The sequence below is a fragment of the Stegastes partitus genome, unplaced genomic scaffold, assembly GCF_000690725.1.
Source record: "Stegastes partitus isolate 25-593 unplaced genomic scaffold, Stegastes_partitus-1.0.2 Scaffold1508, whole genome shotgun sequence".
Taxonomy (NCBI): Eukaryota; Metazoa; Chordata; class Actinopteri; family Pomacentridae; genus Stegastes; species Stegastes partitus.
In genome coordinates, this window is record NW_007579239.1 from 74,867 (window position 1) to 97,913 (window position 23,047).

General features: G+C 40.0%; 1 protein-coding gene across 2 annotated transcripts in view; it reads right to left on the reverse strand.

Annotated features, from left to right (window-relative positions):
- LOC103370984 (nck-associated protein 5-like) overlaps window positions 1-23,047 on the reverse strand; it is a 78,422-nt gene that overhangs the window by 20,248 nt on the left and 35,127 nt on the right. For both annotated transcript variants that reach the window (XM_008300187.1, XM_008300186.1), the window contains exons 4-7: window positions 22,250-22,405; window positions 17,709-17,777; window positions 15,118-15,156; window positions 12,848-12,967 (exon numbers count right to left, since the gene is read on the reverse strand). In XM_008300187.1, the coding sequence (XP_008298409.1) occupies window positions 12,848-12,967; window positions 15,118-15,156; window positions 17,709-17,777; window positions 22,250-22,405 (384 nt within the window). The remainder of the gene's footprint in view (window positions 1-12,847; window positions 12,968-15,117; window positions 15,157-17,708; window positions 17,778-22,249; window positions 22,406-23,047) is intronic.

Sequence of the window (23,047 nt, forward strand, 5' to 3'; positions counted from 1 at the left end):
CATGGCAACAGTATACAGACGAGCAAGCTGTCAGCATGTTGTCGTCCAATCAGCATGGTGAAAGCTCTTTCTACGGTTAGAATTGATGTCTTTTTAACTGTGTCCTACTGCATAAATGAGCATTTCTGAGTTCTCTCTACCTCTAGCTAAAGAAAAAACATCCAGAACCCACTCACAGGGTTAAATGAGACAACATATTTTGAATAGAAAAGCCTTTGCTGCTAACTGGAGGTGTGACGTATGAACAACAAGTATGTTCACCAAGTTGAAAAGATGTTATCGAGTTGCATTATGGGACATGCACATTGGAGCTTGACTCATACTAAAGACAAAAACACAGAATATCTCACAATAGTACACATTACAACTGCAATACAAAGCAGTGTTGGGAAGCGGAGTCACAACAAATAGCTGTCAGTAGCAAAGCTCTTCTACTGATCAAGCGGAGCGGAAGCATCCACACAGGTTACGTCTGAACGAGTATTTCTGAGGAGACAAACTCAGTGGAGTCTGAATGTAATCTCTGTACAGTAACTGCTAGCATAGCTCAGTATACTTTGCAGGTATCTTGCCCAACACTGATACTAATACTCACTAAAGGATTACAGATCTCTACATAAGAGGGAGTGTATCCACTAATCGTCACTGTGTAAATTCAGGACACGTAGACTTGTGTGGCAGGCCCCAGTGTGACTTGTGTGTAAATAAATCATGATATCCCCTCATCCATCCAGCCTTCTCGGGCAGAATAATACTGCCTGTTCCATGTCAGCTGGTGGGTCTACAGCTAATGAAGGATTCCCCACAGAGCACATGCTATTACACTGATACTTTTATCCCAGGCTCCTTACGGAACCATGACTTCATACATTTTGATGTTAGATTTAGTGATGGAAAGAGAACCACCGGTGCTTGCAGGTCTGGAGGTTTCTGCACAGATCATTAGGTGATCAGCAATTACCATTCTACAAATAAACAAACAGTAACATCTGTATGTTGCACTATGGGATATCAGCATGTGACAACGTATGATCCAGTAAAATAAAGAGGAGTTTAAGCGATGAATCTGGTTTTAGTCTATATTTTTCCTAAATAAATGCCATGAAAAGACTAAAACCAATTGCTTAATCTTGCCTTCCATTTCTGTTGCTCGCGGCCCTGAACCTTTTCATATTTATAGAGGATGTAATCGATGGTTTAATTTTAAATAAAGCTAAAAGGGCACCGCATTTTTGGGCAAATGTTACTCAAAAAAGATGATATAGTGCATTTGGAGTGAACTATTTTTGGCTGCAGATTAATGCACATCAGATGCTCTATCAGGTTTTTGATGACGTTCTTTCTAAGAAACATCAGGTCATTAGCTGGAACAGTGTATCTCACTGATGTCGGTTTTATAGTTGTTGAACTACGGACTGTATCAGGCTTTGGATGCACATATAGTACAGTACAGCAGGATCCATTTACTGGCACTTCCAAAAAACATAGAACATAACCAGCCCTGTTCTTTCATTTTCCGGCACACTTTTTTTATGGTTCATATCTATTTAAATCCTGCAAAAAGTGTGAAATCTTGGCATCTTCTAAGTGCTGAAATGGTAATTTGCTATTAAGCGATTTTCAGACTCGCTGCTTCTGAACCAAGCTGCTGATCGACAGACCATTCAGACACAAGGACAACGTACTTAAGCTTCAATGGACTTTTAAGTTCACTTTAAATTTCCCAATCTCATCAAAATTCATCCATGCATCCCCCCCTGAGCCGCCCAAAGCAAGGTTACACTTATTCACCTGCTCCTCAGACCACAGTTTTCTCCACTGTTCTTTGAAACAGTTCCCGTCTTCACCGCTCTCACCTCATTCACAATCACACGCACCAACTACCGTCTTATCCGGCTCCTTGTCTTCAGGCTCCTGGTCATTAATACTTCTCGCTCATCTACACCTTGCTGCCTTTTCTTTCTTTTTTTTTTTTTTTCATGTCACCTTCACCTCCTCTCTGCTGCTCGCTGTTTTGCCTGCTGGGCTGGGCGCTGGGCTCTACATGCACTGCTGGTTACTTTGGTGTCAGCACACACCAAAGGCAAGAGCAGAGGAAGCCGGAGACGCTGCACCTCGTTATAATTAATATCTATCTAATAAACTATTGAATACAAAGGTGACAAGTGTGGTCAGAGAAAGACAATTAAGCTTGTAAATGACTGACAATTCAAGATGGATTTCTATTAACCTTTAATCATTGCTTAGACCTTGTTGGAAGCAGAAAGTCTGTGCGTGTGAACCTTATGTAAAAGAGGCCCCTCAGGAAAGCTGTTGTTTGTGCTGTAGATCGCACCTGTCTTGTAAATCTCTCTGTTCGGAAAAAAGCAAATGCATTTTCTGACACTTTCAAATAAGTAAATAAACTGGATTTTGTTATACGGCTTCACACTGCAGCAAAATCCAATGCTGTTCACAGCACTTGAACGGGGCAAATAAATTTCACTTTATTATATATTTGTCTTTATCTTTCACTGCAGCCCTCCCAGGATATTTATCCGAGGAAAGAGACACCTGCCACTGTTTAAACACCCTCGCGGTGCCAAGTCTCCCGAGTGTCGCTCGGCTGCTGAATTGCAATAATATTGTGACAGACGACCCTGTCACGGAGCCACGAGACTTTTAACGGCCAGGACTCGCTGGCACGGAGACAAAGAGACTCGATGCCGCCGCTGTAAACAGTCCAATTATTTAATAAAAGACCCAGAAGAGTCACAGTCTAATCCTAGATGAAAAGTAATGCACTGCCAGAGGTCGTCAGTACATCATGCCGGTCCCTGCAGCCTGCATCCCAAGACGGGCGGCTGCATGTGTTGAGCGAATCAAATTAACCATTTGCTGAGCAGTGCTCCCTCAATTATCTCGTTAGCTCCTAAATAGCACATACGCAGTTTCTACTGATTATTTAGACAAAATTGGAAATTATCTATGGCACACTGTGGTTTTAATTTCAGATTGAAGTAAATAAAAATGCCTTTCAGTGGGCCTTTGATTTAAGGATCAGAAATGTAAACGTGTGTTTTTTAAACAAGCCGTCAGTACAGGGTAGTTTCGATGTGGAAACACTTAGTCGTGGTGTTGACTGCTTACTTTGCTCAGGATAACATCATATAAACACTAAATGAATGTGTTACCAAGGTAAAAATGGGATTTTAATGTTTCAAGTGCGCTCCAGCAAAGGAGATCTGAAATATGCACTTGGTGGTTACACACAGGATATGTTGCAAGACTGAGGCTGAAGCTGCATCAAGAAAAAAAATAATCTCAGTAGAGAACACATCCATCCATCCATCCATCCATCCATCCATTATCTATACACCGCTTAATCCTCACTAGGGTCACAGGGGGGCTGGAGTCTATCCCAGCTGACTTAGGGTGAAGACAGGGGACACCCTGGACAGGTCACCAGTCTATCACAGGGCTACACTTAGAGACAGACAACCAAGCACACTCACATTCACACCTACGGACAATTTAGAATCACAAATTAACCTCAACATGTTTTTGGACTGTGTGGGAGGAAGCCGGAGAACCCGGAGAGAACCCACGCTGCACGGGGAGAACATGCAAACTCCACGCAGAAAGATTCCGGTGCCCCCACCGGGACGCGAACCGACAACCTTCTTGCTGCGAGGCAACAGTGCTACCAACTGCGCCACCTTGCAGCCAAGAACACATACAAACAAACAATATTGTTCTCACATTGCTGTGTAGAGTTAAAAAGTCTTACTTTGTTCTCATACAGAGCACACAACACATTTTAGGCACACTCGGACAACATATAGTTTAGATAGAAAGAAGTGAGCAGACATCGTGAATGGAAGCGACTGTCTGCACAAGTAAAATAAGATATTGGCACATCTATGAATCAGTTTCACAAACATACAGAGACAGTAGAAAAGCAGAGACTGGATTCTGGAAGTCAAGAACAGGTGAGCTTTGAGTTCAGTCAGTAGACAGACACGCTCTGTGCATCCATTGTTTGCTAGCGTAAGGCTAACGCTTACATTACGTCCCCTGTAACCTCTGGGCTGCGGTTTTGACACGTCAGCCACTGACAAATGTTGTTCAGGCTGAAGTTATGCTTTGCAACTTCATAGCAGCGATTCATTGTGCCAGTGGCTGCAGCGGACCACCTCGTGGAAATTTTAGCAGACACTTTTTTTTTTATATTGTTTGTTTTTTTTAGAATCCGTATGGTTTCATGTATATATTCGAAAGCAATTTAATGGGAAGATGCGTACAAGTCGACATGTTTGACGACTGCAACTTCATCACATGCTGCACATTGGCCCAAAAAGCCTTTTTCCCTCCTTGAAACAGGAGGATGGTGAATATTCTGAGTGTCAAACGTCCAGCAAAGTGACTCTTTTCATGATCAGATTTTGATCAATATAACCCAGTTACATCTGGAATGCCAAGAACCACTGAATTACTATTTTGTTTTATTCCATTCATACGTACGAAGAGCCAAGTGAGGGAGTTGTGATTGTGTATGGTTTGTACAAACTCAGCTGAGAAGGACACTGATGCACATGATGCAAGTAAGGCGCCATCTTGTAACTGAGTTCTTTTTAATGTATGTATTTTTGTTCGTGCTTTTCCCCTTTGAAAGTAGCATGAGCTCATTGGAATGTAGGTAGTGAGCCGGTTACACATTTATTTTTTGCAGTTTCCATTACAGCAGATCAGCACATTGTTGCAGTTACAGTAGCTAAGCTATGATTGGGAAATAGGAGTTTATCGATGGTGTTTAGTGAGCGGTGCCTTCGCTTTGAAACCACAGGGGATCCTTTTCCTTAAACCTTTTGATTTGCAGTTTTTATCTCTTCATTTTAGAGAGATAGCAGAAAAGAGATGGGATGACATGCTGTGATTGGCAGTGGGCCTGAATTGAACCCCGCTCATTGCAGTAAGGACCTAAGTTCAATAGGTTCACCTGGTTCAATCCAGGCGAGCTGCTGTTATGACAACACTGAATAGTATCCATTGAACAGAGTGCATCCTCCAGCATAAAATGGAAGTGTTTTCCTTATTCATGCGCCTTTTATGTGTGCTCTCTTGCCTCTAATTTTCATGCACAGTCCATCAGCAAAAGACTAGAAAAAAAAACAGAGTTGTTCTTGCTCTCTCCTTTGTTATCTCTAGTGTGTCGTGAGCCGCTTCGCTGTAACCTCGCTCGGAGTCAGTCAACCTGACGGTGAACAGGTGCGCTGTCATAGTGATTAGGGAACCTAACAAGCATGACTCGGAGTCAAAAACAAATTTTCCATTTCAATAATTCATACATAATTACCTCTGTGTTACCTGGCAAATTGATACACAACTAGAGTGTCATGTCTCCAATATCACAGCCCTCCATCCCTCCTCATACGCTCTCCCTGTCACATTTCATTGTCCCCGTCAGTAATGGGGACAATGAAATGACCTGTGTTTCATTTTTTTTCCAAGTGCTCTCTGCAGCTGGAACAGTGTGGAGCCTAATGGATTTTGGCCTCTTTGCTCCCACTTTGTGGAAGTGCAAAGGCCGTGATCTCTTGTTGCAGTAATCACACTGCTCATCTGGTCTGAGGCCAAGTTGAAATCATTTCTAGAAGAGGTGACCATCCCAGAGACTTTAGACAAAAGGAACAATGGTTTAAAATCACACCACACATATCCAGATGTTCGTGTACATCCGGTGAATCCACCAGTTATTAAAAGAGCGGCTGTTTGTTAGCTGCTTCTGGTCACTTCAGACTGACTTTGACAATAAATAAAACAATCGGTTAATTGAAATAAGGCTAGATGTATAATAAACACGAGTGGTAGAAAATACAGCATTGTGTTTAAGGTACAGATTTCCACTCCCAGTATGACAGGAATTATATTGTAGCAATAGGTTCAATGAAAGTCATCCATCTATTATGTTAAACAAACCGATGAATGAATGCCAAACATTTTTTCTGTAAAAGAACACTGTAGCCACTATATATATATAGTGAGGGAAGTAACGATTCGATTCCCTGCATATTTTATGGCCACACAGGGAAAAAAAAGTAGTCTATAATTGTAATTATAGGTTTATTTTAAGTGTAAGAGGCAGAATAGCAACGAAAATGTTATCAGAAAAACACATTATCTAATATAAATGAATTTCCAGTTGATTAAGGGAAATAAGTATTTGATCGTCCAGCAAAACATGACTCAGCACTTGGTGGAGTTGTTGGTGAACACAGACGTTTCTTGTAGTTGGTCACCAGGTTTGCACACATATCAGGAGGTAATTTAGATCACTCCTCTTTGCAGATTCTCTCCAGATCCTCATGGTTCCGAGGCTGTTGCTTAGAAACATAAAGCTTCAGCTCCTTATATATATATTTTTATAGGCTTATGGTCTGAAGAATGGTTAGGTCACCCCATGACTGTGCACAAAGAATTACTCTAGTTTAATAAAGTTTTTTTTGAATATCTTTCAGTTCATTGTCTCAAAGTTTTACCATACAGATACAATTTGCTTGGACTGGACTAGGTAGCATCTCGAGGAAATGCATTACTGTTATAGCTGATGTTCACGTTTCCTATTTGTTCTGTGTATCCACATGGATCGTGCATTTTGGATATTTCATTATTTACAGGTTCACCTCCATGTACAACCTGCAAGTCTAGGTCTTTTTGAGAATGAGGCAGGCTTTAAACATTCTTATGCTAGAATTTTACCAATGCTATGTAATTATTTGTGTTGTAACATTTATGCCTCCCTTGTTTTTTTATTGGTATTTCATTAGTCCCTATGGAATGTGAAGTATGTTCTTTTGGCGGAGTCCCTCTTTGAGATTCTAAGGCTTCTGTCTTTTTGCCAAACCATTTGCCTGATAAAGGTCCAGCACCATAACACAGACAGTGTGTGGAAGTCTGACTGAAACTTTAAGATACGCTCCTGCTTCTCCTATGCACCTGAAATAGATGTGCGAAAAGTTAATTTGGCTTTATGACCAACGGTATGTAGCTGCTAAAGAGCCAGATATATGAGAATATTGAACTCTCATGTGATGGACAGACAAGTTCAAGCGAATCCTTATGTCTGATACGTAATCTAGCATCTGTTTGCACAACAATTAGCATCGTTATAGGTTGATAACATGTATTGACAGCAGTCAAACTATTTGCTAAAATATTGTTTATCGTTTTAACTTTTTGAGTAGCAGGACTATGACGTAAGCTTCCCACTTCTACTGAGTTCATCCGTTAGTCACAACTACAAATAAAATTAGCTGCTTAGCTGTGCAGCAGGTGGTCACAGCTTGAGATCACATCAGTAACGTCTCTCAGCACGACAATATTCACAATACTCCAGACTTTACATTTAATGATTTAAATGCAAGGCTTGGTCTCAGAACTTTTGTTAGTGATTTCACTGGAGATAAATATAACAACTGTAGATGATATTCAAGCTTTAGGCATGAGATAATTATGGTACACTACTAATGTAGCGTCCTGGATAACTGGGAATGCTGCATTCGTGAATCAAAGGCTCGGCATTTGGCACATAAAAGTTTCTCATACTGCCAGCAATGTTGTGTTATTACCACTCTGATTTTTTCAGAACTAAAAATCCATCTGAGTGTCTGTGAAATAGCACGTAACAAACACATAACAATAAGGTGTAATTTCTAGGCCGAGAAGAAGCTAATCGAAGAAAGAATGTTTAATCAGGGAGAATTCGTCTGACGCACTCGGCAGCAAAACAGAGAAAGACTGCAGGTCAGACAATTCATTCTTTGATAAAATAAACTTGATAAAACTAATGCTCAACTTAAAAGGCTGCATGAATACCGCATCACCGAAGATATGCACAAAGAACAAACAACAAAAAATGTTAAATCAGTAGTAATCCAACAACAAAACCTCATTTAATCAGACGAGAAAGAGAAAATGTCTGCAGATGCAACACTTGTTTCCAGGAGAAGCAGTGGAACATCCCCGCAGTGATATATACAATTCTTCTACAAAGACTGAATCCCTCTTTTAGCAGAGTCTGCGAGTTTGACCTTTAGAGAAAAGGTTAAAGATGAAGGACAGAATATCCAGCTCTGCAAAGCTCGCGGCATACTTAATGACCTGGTGTGTGCATTGTTAAACTTTCTAGTACAATTTATACGAAGCCGGAAAAATGAGTTTCTACAGCGTACCTATCATACAGTTTATTCAATATTTTCACTAATTACCCATTCAGTCTTTGATAGCAAACTGGTTCCCTGAATACAGATAGTGTGAGTTTGTCAGAGGAGGGGGAATCATGCTGGGATCCCTGACAATTCAAAGAGACCTTTAGAAACAAAGCAACTTGAAACTTCTTGCCTGCCTTCTGCATAATGATTATGACTCTGCAGGAGAGAGAGGGGTCACTTGATTAGGATTTGAAGAGTTTAGAAAGGTTTCGGCTTAGATTCTTGCAGAACTCTGGTCAAAACCAATTACACTTCTGAAAGAGGGAGAGTAAATTATTTAATACGTGAAAACTAAACTTATCCACCAGATACAGTCATTAACTAAAGTATGTTGTAGCTGTCAATCGAACTCCGCTTCACCGCGAACTGTAACATGTAGCCTGAGACACTCTTAACATTTACTGCACTTCGTTTGAGAGTAACTTCATGTATAAACTTTCGTCAGTTTCGTCTCTGAAAAAGTTTCTGCAACACCGCAGGTTACGTTCAGCGATATTACTGGCAAGACTTCAGTGTTTTTCTCTGTTGCTTTGGTGCATTTCTGAACTGAAATTCTAAAAAACTCTTTGTTCAACCTCCACATTACCAAGTCAGTGTTTTTCATTCTTCTGAACAAACGGCAAATTCTTTGGCACATCCATACAAATGATTATGCACAACTATGTGTTGCCTGTTGGATAATCTTAGACCCAAAATGTCTAGGCATTAGATCCTTCAATAAGCAACTACAGCCTTGTTCAACCATCACAACCCATCAGAGAATGTTTACGAAGTACAATTTTACTGACATCATGGCTGAGCTTTGTGAACATCTGGGTAGCAAACAAGACTTTCTTTTTATTTTCATTCTGATATCACTGACATGTTCATGGACATACTTTTTAAAAACTTTTCAGCAAGTTACAGGCTTTTGCAGACCTGTTGTGTGGAGCTGTTGGTTTTGAGAAATTCAGTTTCTATTTTGCAAATGTTAAGAATGATTTGAAGAAATGCAATAAAGTAACTGAGAAAAACTAATCTTGCCCCGACAATCTGTGCCTTTATCACTGTGAAAGTTGAGTTTTCATTGGCATCTCAGGGTGTAACACATGCAGCATTTTAGAAAACAAAAGAGCCAAAAGTCAAGCTTTAGTTTGTGGATTTTGGAAAGTTGTGTCTGCACAATCTAAAACCAAGAAAACTGTAGTTCTCTGTCATGTTTATGGACGAATCTTGATGCTGAAATGTCAATGAAAGTCTAATGTTCATATGTTGCATGACTTATGAAGGCACCGTTTCAATTAGGGAGTGGTTACTTGCTTTCTCCAATATAGCAAAGCACCTCGGTCTTTGTGCTGGAAAAGTAAGGAATAATTAAGAAACTAAGGATGACTGATATAACTTCCCGACACTGAGCACCATCCACAATGTGGAGCCATTTGTGATCAACCAAACCAATCAATTAAGAATCAGGAGACATGTGCACCCTATTAATCATCGCATTATGTCTTGTAGCTGAAGCATTTTCATGATGCCAAACAGTAGCTTCCATTCAAGTTTAACCAGATTTTTCTATAAATATTCGAAAGAAAATATAATTTTCACTCCTAAATACAGCATAAAAACAAGAGGAGTGAAGGCTGACTGAAAAAACAAGAAACTATATTAGGGTTGAACTCGAGGCTGAGGACTACATCCCTGCAACCCAACAGAAATAATCAGAGTCGGAGGAAAAGTAGCACGCTGCAGTGCTATTTGCAGAGCAGCTACTCAATAGCACAGCACTCACTTTAAGGGTGTCATGTGCTTGTAATTGGCGTCAATAAGCATGTGTGTTCCTGCTGGTAGAATGACAGGGAAAGATCCCCACTGCAGTTTAATAACCCAACATTTCTGTCAATACACCTTTTTGAATGTAGAAGTAAAGCAAAGGGCTAACAAGCTGATCTCGGCCAGCCATTTTTTTATTTTTTTTTTTGCTTTCAACGTTCAGCTCAGAATGCTAAAAAGAACAATCTGTCCATCAAAACATCATCTGTCATCAATTATTCATTGCAGGATTGTCAGCTGAGCTAAAATTCACAAACGTTCCACCCTTGTACATTTGGTTTTTTGTTTCTGCCCATTGCAACACATCTCTGTTGTACGCACTGACAGATCAAGAGCATCACTGCAACTAAAATGACAGGTTTTGTCATCGTTTCCCGGTTAATATCTTATCATAGGTACATGGTGAAAAGAAACTACAATTAATTCAGATTTCTTAAACTAAATCCTTCATATTGTAGAACTGAAACATGCAGAAATACACCGTACACCATTTGTGGACAGTATCACACAGCTCACCAGCCTAACTTGAAACATACCACAAAACTAAATGGATTTGATCCGGTAATGCACCGCATACCTCATTACTGTCTGAAAATTATAGAAGTAGCCAAGTGGAGCCTTTTAGAAAAAGGCTACAAAAATTTCCAATTTATTCTAGAGACCATACCACCCCCGATCTACAAAACCTTTACTGGCTCCCCGTCCACTATCGCATTCATTTCAAACTCCTTCTCATCACCTTAAAAGCCCTCAACAGTCTTGCCCCCTCCTACCTCTCGGATCTTCTCCGACATCACTGCCACACCCGCCGTCTCCGCTCTGTCGACTCCTGCCTCCTGACCCCCATCGTCAGACACCAAGCATCGGACCTTCGCCGCTGCCGCCCTCTGGAACTCCCTCCCTCAGCACATTAGACAACCCAACTCTCCAGAAACTTAAATCGCAGCTCAAAACCCATCTGTTTAATTTCCATTCCTCCCTTGACCATAGTCTGTACTATCCCACCTCAATACTTCATTGTCCTGTTTTTTTGTTTGTTTGTTTTGTCTTTGAGTTTCGTAAAAAGCACTATATAAAACAAATGTATTATTATTATTACTCAAAAAAAAAGTGATTCAACCAACCTGTGGATTACAAATTGCTGCAGGAAAAGGTTAAGCAACAAAGTCTACAGTCCTTCAGACACACAAATCCATCCATCAGTGGCTATTAGCGCCACAGATCAAGTCAGAGCCGTGGATTTAATGAAGACACTGTTGCTGTGTTTGGTGCCTTTTATCCACGCTGTCATTTGATGCGTTTGAAAACACAGATCACTCCTGCTTATGTACTGAGCTCATTTGCCGTGTTCCGTGTCTACGATGTTAGCTTGGCCGAGCTGGAAGAAAAGTAGGTTGAAAGAAGATACGCAATGCGAGGACGTGTGTTGCATACAAATACACCTCAAACGGTAAGATTCCCAGTAAGCCGCTTTACTGCTACAGCTTTTTACTGAACCTATCCTTATTTAAACTATCCTGACATTGTGGAAGCTTATTTTGTGTCCCCCTGCTATAGATAAAAAATAAATAATAGAAAAAATAGATTTAAAAAAAATCTAAAAGATGAAGGGGAAAAAAAAAACACAGTTTGTGAGTTTACCGTGACTCAGTGAGAGGTGAAAACAGTTCATACATTTTGTCAGTAAATAAATGAAGAAAGACACCTCCTAATGGCATCATTGAATACTAATTGTTCTGACTTTTGCTGTCCTAAACAGGCTCCTTGCCGCAAGTTTCATCAGTGTTTAACGGACACTTTTGACTTTGCCTCCTTGTCTCATTTACACATCAGGCAACCGACGCTCCTTTCCAAAGCTTTCGCTGTCACAGTGAAAGACTGCCCTCAGACTATTGTTTCAGATTTCAGATAGTGTGAAAACAAATGGCGGTGGGTGTTAATGCGAGTGTGGTAATGAAAGAGTGTGTTGCGATCACTGTTTACCAGCTGGATAGGTTTAAGATTGGTGGCATTAACATGGCATTAATGGATTTAAAAAGAAAATATTGACATGAAGCCTTAATTCTTAGTCAAGACACCAACATTCACAACCCTTTTAGCTCTATTTTGGATCTCCACCTGCTCCTGAAGGTACAAAAACGTCTTGCTGTTTAGCTCCAATATGCTCAGTAGTTGCTAAATTAATCTGCTGGTTTGCTGGAGATCGATGCTTGTTGGAAAACGTCAAATAAGAGCGATGCTACGTAGAAATGAGAGGAACAGCAGAGTCAGAAAAATGCAGTTAGCGATGGAGCCCTTCAACTGTTGTCATGATGGTTAACAATACAACAAGAAGGCCAAAGTTTTAACCAGCCAGCCCCTCTATGGTTCAGAACATCCCAATTAGAGAAACATGTTCAGTTTCGTCTAAGATCTCTGCGCCGCCACTTAGCTGGAGAACAAGGTCTTACTCGCTATTAGGTAAAGATTCTGACATAATTAGCGTAAAAGAAGAAAAGGGTAAAGGGTGGAGATGCTTGTTTGATGACCTGCGGTGCACTCGAGCAAGCGACTGTACCAATATCTGTACTAATTAGGAAAAGGAAGAAGAATTTAAATCCAGCGGCGACACTGTGCATCAGTACAATACAAATGAAACACATCCTGGGTAGATTTCTCGATCTTTACGGTCCTTTTTTAAAGTTAGTAACCTTTAGAAGTGGAGCACTGCTCATGTAAAATTCAAACAGCCTTGGAGCAGCCTCGGTCTGTCAGTGTCTGTTTGTATCCATTGCGCCATGTGCTCCTACCTGGGAGACAGGAATCGCGGACATTTTGACACGCTGTTGAAAGAGCACGCTCAGTATGCGGTTTTGTTGCTCCAAGTCAAACACTCGGGTCCGCAGCTTCACACACTCCTCTTTCAAGTCCTGAGAAACAAACCAGAAATGGACAGATGAGTGTGAGTGACGGGGACGAAGCACACGTGTATCAGATGCTAATTAAACAGCCGCAGGTCACAGCACTGTATTTATGTAGGATACACATGATGCTGCTCTAAAATCCAGACTTTTTTTTTTAATGTTAACAACACGACAGGAAAATATTAGAAGCATTTTGTGGGTCAATCCTCTCATTGCTTTTGTTTATTTGAATTTCAGTTTGCTTTATTTAGAACATAAATACACTGTTGTCCATAAAGTTGGAATAAAATATATTTTTTACCTCTTCCCATGGAATGATTGTGACATTTATTCATTAAGTGCATATCTTCCTAAAACTTTATTGATATCACAATATACACACAATTGTAAAAATTAAACCACAATCAACTTTTGCAAACTGTGTATTCAGGCTTGTACAAAAGTTGGGGCTATTGAACAATAGGATTAAAGGTTTTGTTTCAATTTTTTTTATCAATATAACAGGAAAGACATATTTGAAGAATGTCCACTATTACTCCTTCAAATGCCACTCAGTCATTAATACTGAGTATGGCCACCCCTGACACGGATCAATGCGTTAAGACATGGTGGCGTACTGTCCACCAGCTTGGTGGTGGAGTCAATGGGCAGGACGTCCCACTCTTTGGTCACATCCCAAAGTCTGAATTAGTTTCACCTGGTAACTGGGACTCAGTATGTAATCACTGCACCTGGTCAAAAGTAACTACTGATGTGTAGAAATAGAAATAAAATGAGGAATGTGTCTGAAAACAAAAGTTATTCCAACTTTCTGGGCAACGGTGTATATGTGTTATGTGTCATATTGTCTCTAAGTTCTTACGAGGACTACATTCTCCAAGATTTCACATGATTACTCCATTCTAAGTGTTTCTCCATGTACATGCTTCGTCCACTTTTCTCTGCATGTTTTAATACTATTCTGTGCTGTAAAGCAATCCAGCGATTCACGCTTAACAAGGATGTTGTGATTAAAAGAGAAGGAAGAAGGTAATTGTTTTGCAAGTCTGAAGTCAAGACCAACTGGTCCTTGGTCAAGTCCAGTTGGTTTCACACCACTTTGAAAATATTCTAGTAAAATAAGAATGATGAATTTGCAGAAACTATCAATGTTTTTATTCTTACTTCGACACAGTTACTGTCTAATTTCTGTGTAAAAAGCTTCGTAATGCTGCTGTCTGTTTTTTTTTTCCCCCACATCTACACGGGAAAATACTCGAGCTGTTATGTGGTGGTTAAAACAATGATCAGTATTCTTTGTATTGGCTGAGCGCAGCCCGCTGTGTGATGGAAACCCTCTAAACATGGACTGGGGCAATAGTTCATGTCCACAAGTCTCCTTCCTCTCATTACTATGCATGTTATTTGGTTCAACACTGTACCGCACAACGTTTCTAGCTTCCACACTTCAAGTATTAAATTGTCAGTCTTATCTAAATATTTTATTTTCAAATTATTAAATGATTCCAGATTAAAATGAATCATTTGTCGGTCCACGATGTGATCTTGTTCTTCCGCTGAAGGTACACAGTGTAAAATTTCAAATGACAAATTTTAATAATATCTATTTAAGGTAAGCTAATGTCAGGGTTCACAGTTCCATCATTCTTTTAGCAGAAATAATTATTTGAGTAAATATATGTGTGATGTTGTTCCTTTTTTCATGAATGGCTTTTTAAAAATTTTTTTTATATATACATCTATACACATCTATAAATGTGTCTATAAAAAAGTAATAAATGTTAAATGTTCACATTTTGGCACCAGGAACCATCAAATGACATTTTTGCATCATCATCAATTCACTTAATTCACAAATCAGCAGAATGAATTTGCAATGCAGCGAATCACGATGGATTCTCAGTATTTAGCGTGTTCTCATATGGACACGAGGACATTCAAAAAAAGCTCACTTTTATTGTAGACAGTGGTTTTCTTGATGTCATATGACTTGAGTTCACACTTCTGTATTAAAGTGTTCTGCTACAAGTTGCATGATTACGAGGAAAGACACACGCTTATAATCCTTTTTTATGTTCATCATTATGACGGTCATCATTGACTATAATGGCTGACTGAATTAATGACGCTTTGGTACTGCAGAGAGAAAGACAAACCTTTTGCGTGAGCAGGGCCTGGACCACCTGGTTAGCCACCTGAGAAAGTGAAAGAAAAGCAGAAAAAATATCTGTAAAACGTATTACGAGTTTGGTCACAGTGGGCTTTCAGAACTTTGTTTCGTGCTTTGAGACACAGCGAGACTGTAAATGAAAATGACCTCATACAAACGCCATCAGTGAGCATTCAGAGGCATGTAAGATGCTGCGAGGACAAATTGGCAGCGTGTTGCATCACAGAGTCCGACATCATACAGCTGCAACTTTATCCTCAGAATATAAAATATATATCTCCAGTTAAAAAACCAAAACAAATGTCTCTTTCAAAGAACATAACTTCACTCCCTGCTAAACGCATGTTGCTGCCTTGATCTAATTATGAAAAGACTGACCTAACTTTTGCTGTTCTGTATGAATTTTTACAGAGACAAAAAAAAAAAGGTTTATTTTTGTGGCTAGAAATAAGCACAAACCGAAATGCTTTCTTTCCTGCTTATTTTGATTTCAGAAGTGGAAGCATATATTATATCTTGACACTGGAATAACAACTATGTTTCCACTTTTTTGTGCCGCAAAATGATTTCCCCACCACCTCTTTCATCTTTCCATCAAAACCAATCGCCTCAGCTCATTCAAACCATGACAGGAAGTCTTCTGAATGCTCCCCCGTTAAAAAAAGAAAAGAAAAAAAAAGAAAGAAAGATTCATGTGCATAATAAGACTGAAAAGCAGCAGAAGAGAAATTAATCCCACAGCAGAAACTCTGAAATTTCCATCCTCAACCAGAAATATGTTAAATTCTCATGGGCAGAAATCTCTATGGTAACAAGGCCATTAGTGAGGGCTGCGGGAAAAAAAAAATAAAGTGGCAGAATGGTGGCAGCTGGAAGAAGATGGAAGGAAGATGGAGAGACTTTCAAAGTGTTGTCAGGGAGAAGAGGGAAGGAGTGCGGTTAGACTACCCACAGGCTCCTGAACGCCAAGGCTCGCTCCTCCAGCTCTTATTCTCACATCGCCAGGAGCTCTGCGGTGAGTCCACTTCCATTACAGATGCTTCCTTCTCCAGGTTTCCCTCTACGGACTTCATACATACTGTAGATAACAGCCTGAGTGTGCATGAGTCTCTGTCGCCTCCACGTCCTGAACACCAGATAACTTTGTCTGGCCTGACGTTTGAATTTAAAGCCATGTATGTCATTATTTTAGGGGTGAAGGAATCATATTGACTGTCTTTTCTAAACAGCTGTAAATAAAGTAGGAAGCCATATTAGCCTAGCTTAGCATTAAAACTGAAAACCAGCTAGTCTGGTTCTAATCAGAGAAAGTTCCAAATCAGCAGCTCTAATGCTCACTAATAACCAAACGGTATCTTGTAAAGCTACAGTTTGTTTTTAAATTTTAGATGAAATGTGTTTATGAGCTTTAGAAGTCTTTGTATTTTTTCCACTTTGGACAAAACCAAGCTATCAATTTCCCTTTGCCTCCAATCTAAATGCTAAAACGAGCTAACCACATCCAGACTTCACCTTACTTAGAAAATTACCTTTTGTTTGCTAAAGGACACACAAAAAGATTGACAACACTCTCAGGCTTATACATATAAAGCCAAAGGGGATAATTATTTTAACTTAGAATAAATGTTAACAGCAAGAGGAGACAACAAATGTAGTTCATGAAAGCTTTGCAACCCACTCGCCATCGTTGCTTGATGCTAGCAGCTCAACGCCACATTAGCGCAACACGCTAAATCGTCAAGTCAGCAGAACGGGCAACGGATGTACCGGGTTCTCACCAGAGAGTGCATAAAAAAGTTGCAAACGTGATGTCACCCATTGCTTTTGTGGATGATTTTAAAGCCTGAAGTTTGGATTTGGGCTGACGCTACTATAGTTTTTTTTTAAACAAGACGAAACAAGCGAGTGGCGGATCTGATTGAGAACTTGAGGATGGTGACCTTAGTGACCCTTCAATAACAATGCAGCCTGCTCCGTTGTCTATTTTATTCTAAATGGGGCCATAATTTACCAAATGAACACCATGTTGTATTAAAGGAGACTGAAAACTAGTGACTGAAAGGTCATTAGGAAGACGTTTACTGAGGTAACACATCAAGATATATAGAAACCAATAACATAACGGCCGATAACGTAATAAATTTTGCATTGTAAAAATGTAATAGGCCAATAACGTAATAAAAGTCCTACACCGACAACGTAACAACTTTTGGCTTTTTGGTTATTACATTTGCAAAGACTTTTTTTTTTTTTACCAGGCCAATAACGTAATAATTTATTACGTTATTGGCCAAAAGATAATATGTTATCGTTTCAGGACTATTATTACGTAATTGGCCAGTTATTACGTTATCGGCCTATTACATTTTAAAAAGTGAACATTTATTACATTATTGGTTTCTACAAGGCTGCTTTCTCAATACAATTTGAGGAGAAGCAAACAGTGGCCATTGTTGCTAATGCAAATCAGTACACAGATGAAATACATCCTAATTCTACATAAATACTAAATGTGGAACTTCACTGTAGTCTACCATAAATGATGTTTGTTCTTGAACATGCAGTGAGAAGACTCACCTCATCCAGACAGCGTTCATACTGCTTCCTCTGGTTGTCGTTCTCCATCGACAGAGCAGAGTTCTCCACCTGTAGAGACACAACACACACACGAAAAGTGTATAAAATGCAGCAAATATATTTGAATGTGCTGCCATGTTAGTGCTGAAATATAATTTAGAAAAACTTGTGACACTGAGACAGACACACAGGACAGATACTTCGGTTAATTCCATCAAAAACAAGTCGGCAATATGGAAAATGTCAGCTTTAAATGCTATTTTCTTATTTGTCTCTCAGATGGACGGACACACAGATAACTGAATAGACAAAGGCTCTCTGCCAGCAGCACTGAGAGGTTTGTGGGTTCACTGGAAAATGATGGTTTTAAATAAATGATGCATTAAATTTTCAAGCATATAAGCTCCATCCTGCAGACTCCCAGTGTGTCTGTAGGGCTGACTTGAGGTTCCCCAGGTATAATTTAATTACTGACAGAGGTTTTGCCCGACAGGGAACAGAAGCCTTTCTGGGAACTCAGAGGGTGAGTTTCCACTGAAATGATTAATCCAGTAAATCTTAAAGGCTAGGCCACCTGTGCTAGCTTGTTTTCACATAAACGCTGTGGGCAAACTCTTCACAACAACAGGTTCACAGAAAATCACAGAAACGGCTGATCACAGGAGCGAGCGGGGTTCAAAGAAGAACTCACCCCACGCGGCTCAACGCCGTCTTAACTCCTCCGCAAGGCAACAGCCAGAGACGATCACCACCACAGTATCACAAGCTGCTTCCATAACTGGCTGCTGAATGATACTTGAAATCATAATAGCTTGGGACTACTCACAATGAAGCACACGGCTGTATAGTTTTCTTTGACTCAGTCTTTTCTTATAGGAAGGAAACTTAGGAGTGTTTCAAAGGCCACAGATCAGCCTGGAGGCTTACAGGCAGCGTTTGTGTAAAGGTCAGGGAAGTCCAAGTTCTGAGACTGAATTTGAAGTGGTTGAGCCCTTATTTAGAACACGGTGTGTGAGTTCACACTTGGTATTGCAGTCGCCGTATATCCCCTTTACAAATGACCGTTATTGATTAACATCCTACGCAGCAGCCTGCAAGTAAAAACACTTTTCAAATGTCAATCTATATTAGATTCAAGCTTAAAATCAACCTTAAACTGTTTTTGCACTTGCAGGATATACTGCAAAAATGATCTTTCTAATAAAATAAATCACGTTTAGGTGTTTGGTGGCTTACAGACTCGCTCCTTCATCCTTGTTTTTGAACAATTAATGTGGCTGATCTACTGGGAGAGCATTGCATCAGTCACTGTTTTAACTGTTAAACTCCACTAAAAATTACCATTAGGTGGAGAAGCTGAGAGGAGTCTGCAATACGTCCTCAATCAAAAAGCGGGGCAACCTCACTGTTTTTATTATTTATCTTCTCACTCATATTTATGGTTTTCGCATCAAATATTTCATTTTTTTATGGTAGATTATATGGAAGTGTACCCAAGTGTGCCATAATCACTGGAAAGTAGTTTTAAACTAAATGGAAAACCAGCTAATGTTTCTCCAGTTTGGCATTAAAGTTTAATTACAATGTGGATAAAATAAAGGCAGCCACCATGAAGAGGCAACAGCATAAGTTCTACAAAATACTCGTACACTCAGAATTATCCATTAGGGTCCTAAATGTAGGCAAGAAAATGGATTTAAGGGACCACTTTGTTTAAAAAGATCATCACTAATGACAGACTGGTTTTACAGGCTATACCTTAAGTACTGGACCATAGTCCTGCCATAGGAAAATTAAATACCACTGAATCATTTCCGGCAGGCATCCATGCTGGTAATTCATGCATAATTACTGCAACGTTATCTAAATGCAGGATGGAACATTAGGCATTTACAGTTGATGTACATATGCTGCATAAAATCAATCACTAAATGTTGAAAATATGTCCGTGCACTAGCTGTTTGGAGCTTAATTTAAATCATTCTTTTTTTTTTGTTGTCTCTATACCCACAGGTTTTCATTCCACAATAAATATCAGCATAATGGCCGATACATTCACATTACTTACATCAGGTCTTGTGCTGCACTTTCAGCTGGACACCATTTCTCAAATTTAAACAGTGTTTCACTGCCACAAAATAAGTGTTTGGCCATAACACAACTCATGACCACAATTTCTCACTGTCGCCTATTTGCTGCAAATTTCCACTTGGACACAAGGATTAACTAATAGAAATGAGGGGGGGTCAGAGGGTAAACGGTCACTGTTGGCTCACAAAACCCATTTTTGGCCAAAACTCAAGAATTCATACGGTAACAAAAAAGGTAAATAGGATCATGATATTTACATCCAAAAGGTCCACACCATTTTATAGAAACACTTATCTGGTGTCTGCTTTCGTCCCATCAGTTTAGGTCAGTGTATTATATAAAATCTGAATACAGCAGTTGGATGCTTTATTCTATCAAATGATGGCCTGTCTGTGCATTGTTTCATGAAACGTCCGTACATTAAATTCACTTTTCAGAAACAAGTTTGCATTCGCGATTTCACATTTTAGCTGAGCATCAATTAGCTGGGAGCTGACGTATTGAACTGTAAATAAACACAGCACAGTGAATTTTGAACAGTAACAAACCATTGTGGAGGTTCTTAGATGTGCAAACACCTTGCGTTTCTGCCATTCCAGGTGTTTGATTAAACAAAGCACCTTGCATCTCCGGAGACCAGCATTATGATGTGACATCCTGTGATGATCACTGTTCACATCTGCACACACCTAGCATCATCACCTACGGTAACACCAGGCTTAATGTTAATTAAAACTCTGAGTTGAACAAGTTCATTCCTGAGCTAATAATAATGGTTACAGTAATGGACAACAAACTTTGCTTCCAAGTCATTAAAGTAAAGCACAACTGTTATCCATCCATCCATTATCTATACACCGCTTAATCCTCACGAGGGTCGCGGGGGGCTGGATCCTATCCCAGCTGACCTATAGGCAAAGGCAGAGGACACCCTGGACAGGTCACCAGTCTATCACAGGGCTACACTTAGAGACAGACACCAAGCACACTCACATTCACACCTACTGACAATTTAGAATCACCAATTAACCTCAACATGTTTTTGGACTGTGTGGGAGGAAGCTGGAGAACCCGGAGAGAACCCACGCTGCACGGGGAGAACATGCAAACTCCAGAAAGATTCCGGTGCCCCCACCGGGATGCAAACCGGCAACCTTCTTGCTGCGAGGCAACAGTGCTACCAACTGCACCACCTTGCAGCCCACACAACTGTTATGACTGATCAAATTTTGCCAAATAATGCAGAGTACAAAGCATCACACTATCACATGCAGCAAAACAAAAACAAAAAAAGAGAGGTGAAGCAGAATTAGTAGGCTGCACTCTGTTTTAGGTGGATTTTTCTTCGAGGCTTTGGAGGAGTTAAAAAAGTGCCATCAATAATGGCTGCCTCAGACCTCTCAGCAGATGGTGAGTTCTATTACCTTTTCAGTGGGGAAGGTGTAACAGAGGGGCGTACTGTACATTCACTGGAACACTGACTCCAAATGTTAACTACCCTGTCAGCCTTTTAATTATCACCTCCTGGATATGAATAACTCCTTTGTCTTCTGCAGCTTCCATGCCCCAAGGACTGCTCTTCAACATAATGGGGTCTCATTCTCGGTAATATTCAAAGATGGATGGAGGCATGATAAAACATAATGATTGTGCTTGTTTATCATCTGCATGTCTCCCTGGCTGTTGTTTTATTAATGAAAGCCGCATATACACTCAGATGCTATGAGTGACATTACAGTGGTTAATTATCATTTGAGATATAGTTATTCTAAACAAGTGAACACGTTGTAGTCCATACGCTAATATGAATAAGCTGCACAGTAACTGTAACTGACATGCTTTGCGGCCGTTAGGGAGATTTGAATTATCTCTCTGCATCTACAGATTTCCCAAATGATTTAAAACCGCCTAGCCTTCAGCTTGCAGTTTTGCATTTTAACACCGCATAATCCGGACTGACGCCACAAAAATGGCATCCTGAAGTCGTAGCACAATTTGCTGACCTCCCGCTGACCTTGCCGTTGCAAAAGTGTGAAAAAAAAGACATACAGCGTGTTGATGTGCATAACGCGACCGAGACAAAGTGTTAGGAATGGCCTTGAACCGTGTGATTTCTCTAATAGACTCTGCCTTCACTGTAATCCCTTCAGGATAAGAAAAAGAAGTGATCAGACTGATTGTCATGGAAGCTGCGCATTCATCCTGAGTCCTTGGAAAAACAGCCTCGTGTTTTGTCCTTAAGCTGCCTACTTATTTTGAGTCTCTATAAAGTGAAAATTGATCGCAAATCGATATGAAGTGTAACACATTTAGTTGCAGTGCCCTCAATATATCGATCAATCTGACATTTTAGGAGCAAAGGAGAAGGACACGGGGCACAGGGAAAGTGGTTTGGGGAACGAGGAACAGTTGGCGGACGGATAAGAAGTGGACCATGCAATCCACTTTACCTCCAGCGCTCTGAGTCGCTCTAGCAGGGGATTGCTGTCCTTTGAATTTTCCTCTGATCCACCGCCAGCCTCGGGTGAGGTAGGCATCTCTGCTGCCGTGGCTGTGGGACCCTCCAGACTGTCCTGCTGCTTCCACATTTCCTCCAGGAGTTTGTCCTAAAATGCAGAGAGCAGATCAAAGATGTATGCCTTAAAGTCACAAAGAAATGAAAACTAAACTCTCATATTCTTGTGGGCTCCACTTATAATAGCAATAAATCTCGATAAACAACACACTGTCTGCTGCCAACACTGCATAAATAAAACATCTACTTTGCTTCACTTCAAAGATTTATCAACCCACACTTTTATTATTTACACCGAATCAAATGGCTACATCTCTAGTCCACGTTAATGGAGCTACGCTGATGCTGAATGGAAGAGGCCCAAAAATGGAGCCTTGTGGAGCGCCATGTAATTTTTGTATGCTCAGATTATTGATTAAAACATACAAAGTAGTCCTAATTCTTCAGATATGATAACAATTGGGCTGGTTTATTACTGAAACGAGTAGGACTGAAATTTCGTGTGAGTGATATCAGTTTAGATCACAACAATAAGAATAGAATAGAGTAGAACTTTATTGAACCCTTTGGTGCAAACCTCAGGGAAACTGTTGTAAGACACTCCGTTCTGTGATGTGGTCAAAATCTTGACAGGAATACATGAAAACAATTGTTTGAAACCAGAAATGTGTTGCTGAACAATTGAACAAAAAGAGAAGTTTATCTTGAGCCTTATTGTTAAGGTATTACTGAG